General features: G+C 52.3%; 1 protein-coding gene across 2 annotated transcripts in view; it reads right to left on the bottom strand.

Annotated features, from left to right (window-relative positions):
* Window positions 1-7,364: 7,364 nt before the first annotated feature.
* CALY (calcyon neuron specific vesicular protein) overlaps window positions 7,365-9,609 on the bottom strand; it is a 42,820-nt gene continuing 40,575 nt past the window's right edge. For both annotated transcript variants that reach the window (XM_073353108.2, XM_073353107.2), the window contains exon 5: window positions 7,365-8,640. In XM_073353108.2, coding sequence (XP_073209209.1) covers window positions 8,437-8,640 — 204 coding nt within the window. In that variant the 3' untranslated portion in view covers window positions 7,365-8,436. The remainder of the gene's footprint in view (window positions 8,641-9,609) is intronic.

The raw sequence follows: 9,609 nt of genomic DNA, 5'->3' as shown, positions 1-9,609 counted from the left end.
GCATCAGGCCTTTTCATCAGCCCCCAATTGGTTTCCCCTGATTGGAGCTGACTGCGCAGGGGGCTAATTAGGTGCTTTTGCAACAGCACCCTGCTACATACTTCCCCCTTTAAGCCAATGCCAGGGCTGACCTTCCTTGGCCCTGCTTTTCTCAGCCTGGGGTTCCACTCTGGGAGTGGCCTCCCTGCCCAACTGGGTGGTCCCTGAGCTCAACCCTGTGGGGTTTTGGCATGCCCCACCCACAAAAGGGGATGGGCCATGCCACAAGTCCACCTCCTCCCAGAAGTCATCACACCAGTCGCAACCTTGGGCGGGTCGCCCCAGATGTTCCATCTCCCCCACCAGGGAAGGAAAGAGATCAGAGCCAACTGCCCTGAGCCTACCCAATCCCCGGTTCGGGCCCTCTCCCTCTTGGAGTTTAGGCCTCCCCCTTGTGGGTTTCTATCCTCTGACCTTTCTTTAGCTTCTCTGCCTCTATCACAGGGATTCCCTCCCCTGGGTGGTCCCGTCCTGGGACATTTGTTCCTTCATTGGTCCTTCCTGTAGGGTCCCTATCCTGGCTGTGTTGTCTAGGGTTTGTATCTTTCTCCCCTTGAGATTGTGGGGACTCCCCTTTCTCAGGGTCCACCCCCTAGGGGCCTTGCCCCCTCCCTCCAGGGTCCTCTCTCTCGCTTTCTCCATTGGTCTTCCCCCCTTGCCCTCTTTCCCTTTTGCGGAAGGGTTCCAGTCCAACCCCAGGACCACGGGGTAGGGCAACCCCTCTATTACCCCCACCGGCTTCCAGGCAAACCTTCCCTGCACCTCCAGGGGTACCTGGGCCACAGGACTATACTTCCCATCCCCATGGATGCATTCCACCAGCATCCTTTCCCCAGGGATAAGCCAATGCGGCTTTACCAAGTGCCGCTGTATGAGGGAGCGGGTTGAGGCCGTATCCACTAGACCCCTCTGAGGCTATCCCACGCCTCTTCTTCCCCCCCACAACCTTGGTCCAACCACAAAATTCAGCGTCCCCACAGTCCATCACCAGGCATTCAAGGCTCTTATGCCCTGGCTGTCCACAGCACCAGCATACAAGTTGTCCCGGGCGTCTAGGGGTTCCCTTGTGCTCCTCCCGTCGCTTGTCTACCGGCTTCCCAGAGGGGTGCTCACGGGGTTTCTTGCCTCCCTCTGTATCTCACAGGGTCCGATGCTCCCTCGAGGGGAAGTCTGCCTCTGCATATTCCTCTGTCCTTTCCACGGTGGCTTCTGTGGGGGCAGGCTAAAGTTACCACAGCTAGACCAGCATTCTATCTGGGAGGCACTGTACAAACTGTTTGAGTATCACCTGATCCGTAATCTGCCCCACTGTTTGGGCATCGGGCCTCAACCACCACGTCACCCAGTCCGTCAATCTCTGGGCGAAGGCCTGGGGCTGCCCGAAACTTTTGCCGGTATTTCTCTGATGAAAGCCCCAGGCAGTTCAAGATGGCTGCCTTCACTGTATCATAGTCTCTAGCCTGGGCATCCGTCAGGGCCATATACGCCACCTGCGCCTCCTCAGCAAGATATGGGACTAGCCGCAGAGCCCAGCTTGTCCTGTCCCATCCTGCACCCAGGGCCACCCGCACAAAGGTGCCCAAAAAGGAGTCAGGGTCATCTGCCGGGGCCACCTTACAGAGGCTAAGGCCCAGGACTCCCCTCACAGGACTCAGCAGTTTCTGCAGGAGCTGCTGCTGCACCGTTGCCTGTTCCTTGAGTCCTGCAAAGTCTGTTGTTGCTCGGCCTGCCAAGCCAGTAAAGCTTGCCCTCTCCAGCTGGTAGGACTGCTGAAAGGCCTGCAGTGTCTTCTGCATCTCCCTATGTTGCTCTGTGAGCCACTGCAGAGTGCCCTCCATCTCCGGGTCACCAGCAAAGGATCCTGGACAAGCCCCCATGTGTAATAGGGTCCACAACCCACCCCTCTTCCTGGGGCCCGCTTGCTGCCCCAATGAGGCTTAGAGAGGCTTCAGGGTTGTGCAACACCTTTGTCTTTATTTACTTAAGGTTATCCCACCACCAGTGTCTATCGATATACAAGCTTTACAGGATTATTCAGTCTCATTTACAGACAGCATCAGCCTTCAGCTGGGAGGCCTCCAGTTCCCTCCCTGGCTGCCCCCTTATAGCCATTGGCTTGTGAGGCCAGCAGGTGTTGCCAATCCTCAGGCCAGCATCAGGCCTTTTCCATCAGCCCCAATCTATTTCCCCTGATTGGAGCTGACTGGGCAGGGGCTAATTAGGTGCTTTTGCACCAGCACCCTGCTACGGGGCCGGGGCGGGGAGGGTGATGGCATAGATATGATGGCTAGGGGCATGTGATTTTTTCACACCCCTGACCAAGGTAGCTATGGTGAAAATACTTTGTAGTGTAGACCAGGCCTCAGAAATCTCAGACAACAGAAGATGTGAAGGTGTGGTTGGTTTTCCATCTGATGATTATAGGAACAACGAGGGTCTCATGTGACATGGCCAGAGGCTTCCTGATGTTTGGACTGTGTTAAATTAAATATTTAAACAGCTGACCTGTGCACTTGCTTGTTCACTTCTCAGTCATAGGAGCTTCGAGGATCAACCAGTAAAGGTGGGCTGGTGTAGCTAAGCCAGATATGCTGAAGTCAGAACTTTCTCTTGTGGCCTCCTTCAGCAGTAGTTCAAAGAGCAGCCAATGTTTGCTTGTATTGCAAACTCACCATTTCAAATTGATTTTCCCTATGCTGTGCCTTGGCTTGCATTGTAGATCTAACAGCCTGCCTTCTCCGCAGCATTGATCTCCACTTCCTGGGATATCTACACACCATGCTGAGCAGAGCCCTGAGCATGTCCCTTCTAACTCAGCCCAGCATGGCGGTGCGATGCACATGGAGAAGTGAATTCTCCACGGCACTTGAAGGGTCTGTTTATTCTGCTATGCAGCCTACACCTTAACTGATTTTCCCCAGTGAACTTTTCAGATCAATTTGTGCCTGACCCTGCACCCCTTACTCTGCCAGGCAGTTCTTACTCATCTCATTGGCTTAGTGGGACAGCTAGGGCTGGCAAATTTCTAATCACACAAAACCGAACACCCTAGCACCATCCATGCCCCAACCCCCTGCCACGCCCCCCGAGGCCTCGCCTCCCACTCACTACATTCCCCCTCCCTCGGTGGCTCGCTCTCCCCCACCCTCACTGGGCTTGGGCAGGGGCAGGTGGTTAGGCTGCAGGGGGGTGAGGGCTCTGGCTGGTTTGGAGAGGTTTGGAGTGTAGGAGGGGTCTCTGGGTTTGGAGGGGTCTCAAGGCTGGGGCAGGGGGTTGGGGATGGGGTGTGAGCTTACCTGGGCTGGCTCCCAGTCAGCGGCACAGCAGGGCTGAGGCAGGGTCCCTGCCTGTCCTGGCACCACGCTGGGCCTCGGAAGCAGCCAGCAGGTCCAGCTCCTAGGCAGGGGAGCCAGGATGCTCCATGCACTGCTCTCGCCTGCAGGCACCGCCCCCATCAGCTCCCAATGGCCACAGTTCCCGGCCAACGGGAGTGCAGAGACAGTGTTGGGGGCAGGGGCAGCGCGTGGAGCACCCTGGCTGCCCTGCCCAGGAGCTGGACCTGCTGGCTGCTTCTGGGGATCAGCGTGGTGCCAAGACAGGTAGGGGCTAGCCTGTCTTAGCCCTGCAGCACCACCGACCAGACTTTTAATGGCCCGGTCGGCAGTGCTGACCAGAGCTGCCAGGGTCCCTTTTCGACTGGGTGTTCTGCTCGAAAACCGGATGCCTGGCAATCCTAGGGACAGCTCATGGAGGCACGGACTACATGCGTATGTAGCTGGAGGGCTTTAGTATGTGATCCCCATTCTTATGACATTCTGTGGGTTGGGTAGGACAGAGCCTGTGTATAAAAGGGCGATGCTCAGAGAGGGAGGAGTCCCACACTCAAGAAGTGAATAGTGTTCCATGTTAACGCCCCTGTTTTCTGGAGAAAGAAGGAAGTGTAGGAACTGCATGCTGGAGAGCTAAGCTGCAGTGCATGGCTCTTCAGCTATCAGGGATTGGATCTACTTCGTGCGTTTGGTCAGCGGGCACGGACGGCCCCGCTGACCCAGCGGCGGGACTTTCGCCTCCCGCCACTGTCAGGGCCCTGGGCTGGAACGCAGTGGAGTTGGGTGGGCCTGCGTTCCCCTACCCCGGCGCTCCCCAGCCTGAGGGGCATGCTACTGACTCGTGCCGGCGCTCCCCGGCCTGAGGGGTGCGCTACTGACTCCGGCCGGCACACCTTCCCCGCTAATTCCCCAACGCCCGGAAGGTGTGGCTGAGGCCTGCCAGTGAGACCATAGCTCTCCATCGCCCTTAGGGCTCGGAGGACCGACCGAAACCTGTCACACCCTCCCACCACACTCTCCTAGACTGACATGGAATTCCCAGGCAGATACTTCCATTTCCTTTGTACTGACATGGCCCTGGGCACAGCTAGAGAAACAACTCCTGGAAGAAGGCCTGATGTTTAAGTGTTACAAGGTCCCCTTGGAAATTGTACTGCAGTTGAAAGTAAACCTTTGTTCCTGTCTAATTCCTGACTGGGCCATGTACTCACATCTATAATTGTATTCTGTTAGTGTATATTTCTGAGCAGAGTACTTCAAATTGCTTTCTTACTGCACTCATGTCATTACATGGAGTATCAGGTACCTATCTCCATTTCCTGTCTATTTACATGTAAATATAACTGTACATAGAAAGAAATAAGAACGGCCAGACTGGGTCAGACCAATGGTCCATCTAGCCCAGTATCCTGTCTTCTGATAGTGGCTGGTGCCAGCAGCTTCAGAGGGAGTGAACAGAACAGTACAATTTATCGAGTGATCTGTCCTCTGTCATCCACTCTCAGCTTCTTGCTGTCAGAGGTTTAGGGACACCCAGGGCATGGGGTTGCATCCTTAACCATTTTGCCTAATAGGAAAGCAGACCTGAAGAAGAGCTCCATGTGGCTCGACAGTTTGTCTCCCTTACCAACAGAAGTTGGTCTAGTAAAATATATTATCTCACCCACCTTATCTTTCTAATTAGGATTATGTTTTCCAATGTGCATTTATCATCATTAAATTTAATCTGCCACTTTGTCTAGTCACCCAGTTTTGTGAGACCCCTCCCTTGTAACTCTTCACAGTCTGCTTTGGACATCTACAAACTTTGCCACATTGCTGTTTACCCCTTTTTCCAGATGAACAGCCCTGGTCCTAGTGCAGATCCTTGGGGGACCCTGCTATTTACCTTGCTCCACTGTGAACTATTTATTTAAGAAGGCCTGAAATTTGTGCAAGTCCATGGAACTTCTGCAGAAGAGAAAAAGAAGGGGAGATTGCTGGGAATTGTAGCTATAATCTCTGCATACAGGACAAAATGCAGCTACCAGCATATGTCACTTCTTGGTTCTCCACCAGTCCTGAGGTTCAACAAGGCCACCTGTATCCAGTGCAAAAAACTTCTTGCCAAAGCTCTCTATTCCTCATTCACCAGGCAGCCAAGAGGACAGAGCACAGATCTGTGTGGATTATGCCTGGAACTCCAAAGGGGAGCCGTGTTCTAGCCACAGCCCTTCTTGGGGCACCTGCATGGTGCTCTTCAGAGAGCAAGAAGTGGAGACTTCTGCAAGCTGTGCATATCTCCCACCTGCCTGAAACCTCCCTGCTCCCAACTGCTGCATGACTGTACCAGCTCGGCCAGCACTTGGCACAAGCACGCTGAACTCTGCTTTGGGGACAAGGAGTTCAGCAGATGCTGGGAGAAGAGTTTTCCATGTAAACGTGAATGATACCTAACCCTATTGGGGAGGGACATCCAAGACAGCTGACAGACCAGAGGGTCTCACAGGGAATCTTGATCTCCACCCATCACTGCAGAGAGCGGGGTGTCTCCCCCACAGGTGAATGATAGACCCAGAGTGGGCTCTTCCTGGCTGCAAGCCCAGGGGAAGATGATGAGAGACTCCCTTCTGGGTCACCATATGGAGGGACCAATGAAAACATGCAAAGTCAAAAGCGGACTCAAGAAGCTGGGCTCTTTTACCAAGACTCGGAAAGTCTCCCTGCCAAGTACAGCTCAAAGCCTTTCTGTCTGCGCACAGGGAGGGAGTGCAATTGGATTGGTCTGTCATCTTTGGCAAAGGATGAAAACCAGATGGAGAACCCACCGACAAACTCCAAAGGTGCAGGAAGTGACTTTAGCGGCTGGCTGAGGGAGTGTTTGTTCTTTCCCTGCCGCACTGTACTGGGCCCTAGAGGGCACACTGATGATTGGAAAGGTCTCATATTATTGCATTAGCTGTTACGTGGGTCAGCACCATGGAGCTAGGGGTTCTCCATCACTCCAGGGAACAGCTAAAGAACACAGGCAGCATGTGGGCCTGTGGCTAAGGCAGGAGACATGGGTTCGAGTTCTACCTCTCCACACCCCCTCTCTGTGAAACAGAGTGACCATACTGGGCTCCTTTGTTCAGTGCTGTGCAGCATCAGAGCCAGGAGTGTGTCACGGTCATGGATGACTTTTGTTCTAGTTCCAAAAGTGGATAATAACGAACGAAGCCAGAGGTTAGAGAGAGAGACAGCCCACCCGGCGGCATGCACTGAAAAATCTTGACAACCCTGCAGCATTGTAAACCTTCTCTGTGGCACCTGGCAGCCCCAGAGGTGCTAAGAGCCTGTTGCTACTGGGGAAAGGCTGAGGAGGCTGATTCTCCTTGGGCATTCTCCCAACCACTCTGTTGTACAAGCAACTCCTACAGCAGAAAGGGAGTAAGGAAGTGTTTGAATATAGATTAGGGCAAGCCCAGGGTTTGGGCTCTGATTTTGAGGCTCAGTCTGGACAGAGTCTGGGTTCAGACTCCAAACGAGCAAAACTGGCCCTTTTCAGATTTGCATTGAACCCAAAACCAAGAACCTGGGGGCGTGCAAATGAAATATTTAACAGCACAGATGTTTCAACAGGGAGGACAATTGTGTGGGGCATTCCTTAAAATCAGACATGCCCTAGTTCAACCAGGAGTTCTGGGCTGGTGCAAGAGTCACTGGGTGAGGCTCTCTGGCCTGTGCTATACAGGAAGTCAGACTGAGTGATCAGAATGGTCCCATCTGGCCTTAAAATCTAGCTCTGAAGCTATTAAATTCCATGGCACTTTTCCCCATGCCAGAGCAATGACTGCATTGGGCTCCTGACACAGGACCATGCTGCAGTGACAGTGAATTTGATTATCACTGTTTACACTTCCGTGTTAGGTGGCTGGACTTGGCACAGCTGTCAGCATTGCTGAGTTCTTGCAAAGAAAGACTCAAACCCCCCCCCCCAAACCAATTACAACCGGGAGAAGAATGAATAAGCCACGGTGAAGATGAACATTTATTTTTACTTACAGAAAAGCTGCTGATCACCACATTCATTTTGGCACTTGGAAATGCTTTGTTGCAAGGTGACAAATCACAATCTCTATAAAAATGTACAAAGTGGTGTAAAATCGCCAATGATGTTCCACAACGCGAGGGCCTAAAATCAGTATACACACACACACACACACACACAGACAAACACACGGTGCAAACGAGAGTGGTACAATGATTTCACACCAACCAGATCCTACAGCCTTGAAGATGTGTTAATGACCAAACAAAAAAGGTACCCTAGCCAGCAGCAATGTAATTAAATGGTGTCAGATTTAGCCTGGTAATTAGCAATCAAATTGCAACCAAGACTAGCGAAGCATAAATGACATTTAAAAGCTTAACTCAAATTAAAGTGCAATGCGTGTTAACATTTGCCTCCATACAGCACTGGATAGCAACGCTGAAGCACTTAGCTGCTCTAAAAGGTTGCTGTTTTTGTGGTGTGCCCATAGCCTATTTTCTTCCCTCCTGCCATGAAGGTGGTCATGGGCACTCAGCAACCACCGTGTCAAAAAACCATTAACGAAACACGACTGGACAGGGACCGAAAGGTCCTTCTGGGGCTAATGCAATGTGTGCAGACAAAAGCTAACCCCTATATAGCACGAAGAAGAGTATTACTTCAGTCCATCTCAAATTATCCATGGAGGTGCAGAAAAACGCATCTCAGCCTTGGCATGGCATGGCGTTCTAATGGCTACTCGGGCACCGCGCCGACAGATTCCCCCTGCAGCCCCCGTTATAAATACACAGAAATAAAGAAAAGCAAAGAATAACCGTTCAGACAACGTTTTTATGCTCAAGAGATTGGGGGAGGGGCATCTCTCAGAATGGAGCAAAATCTCTTCTCTGTGCCAGAAAGAAAACAATTTTGTTCCTGCCCTAGGCGCCCTTTCAGCATTGTCTTTTTGTTGGTTGATTTGGGACACAAAACTAGCTTTGAATGGGTTAATACTCTCCTTGAAGTTAATACACGCACTCCCGGAACCACAGTCCAGGTGTGTCTGGCTCCTGTCCCTTACTGCTGAATGCCAGCCGGATCCTCTTTGCCTTTCTCACCTTCCTTCAAGGCATTAATGACCGGTAACCAAGGGGATGGCAGTTCAGGGATGGTTTTCTTGCCTTGATTTAAGTGGTTAATGGCCGTGTAGAGACTTCCTTGGGGTCCCACTTCCTGCTCCGAATAGTACATCTCCAGTGCGGCGGGAGTACAGTGCTTGTGCTGGGGAAAAGAGCAGAAAATGCCATGAGCAAATGAGACCTGCAGGCTTTGGTTAGAGAGCAGAGGGAGCAGTGACACTGGCTGGGCCCCAAGCTCCCTTGTAACCAATAACTGTGCTGGGTCATGCTCTTCCATGTGGCAAGAGAAAGGATGCAGATAGCTCAACCCACTGCAGTGCCTGCTGATCCACTCCCTGGGGCGGCATCTCTTTACACTGGCATAACTCCACTGACAACACGGGTTCCTCTGGTTTGCACCAGGAAGCAGAATTCTGCTCCCTGTCCAATTGTCCGAGCTGGGAAACAGGGTGGGTGGGCTCTGAATTCTGCCGCGGTGACCATTCCCCTATATATGCTGGGTTCCCTTGCCTGCCTACGTCCCCCATGATCCCCCTCTTGGTGCTGGGAGGCAGCCGCATCATGGGAGTTCGTGGCTGTGTTGCATTATGGGAGATATTATCTGGTCAGGGAGCCTGGCCCATAGAAGATATGAAGTAGTTGGGACCTGAGGCATCTTAACTACAACTCTCTTGAGGCCCTGCATCAGGATCCCCATGCTGAAATATTCATTTTGGGAGTATCTGGTTTTTCCACAGAAAACAGGCACTTTTCTTGAAAAGCCCAAACCCCCATTTTCTGTCAAAAATCATTTCAACTGAGAATTTTTGACAATCCCAAATTCCTGAAGCCAGGTGATTTCCCCTGAGTTTGGGATTTAACGGCAAACATCTTATGCAGAGCTGGTTCCAGCTTCTGAGGGGTCCCCAATCTCATCGAGCCGCTCTCCCCACAGGAAGCACACGCAGGAGTTAGGACAAGAGAAAGGCTGGGCCCGCCCAGGGAAGGAGCACAGTGGGGAATTTCAAAAGCCTCTAAGTGATTTAGTAGCAGGATCCCGGCTGCTGTCCTACGTCAGATAGGGCCTTTCCATGCCAGGACAGCAAGCGTATGTTTAAACACGGCAGCCAGC

Source organism: Lepidochelys kempii, chromosome 7, assembly GCF_965140285.1.
Source record: "Lepidochelys kempii isolate rLepKem1 chromosome 7, rLepKem1.hap1, whole genome shotgun sequence".
Lineage (NCBI taxonomy): Eukaryota > Metazoa > Chordata > Testudines > Cheloniidae > Lepidochelys > Lepidochelys kempii.
The sequence above is the reverse complement of the archived record's forward strand: the minus strand, read 5'-3'. Positions and strand labels throughout refer to the sequence as shown.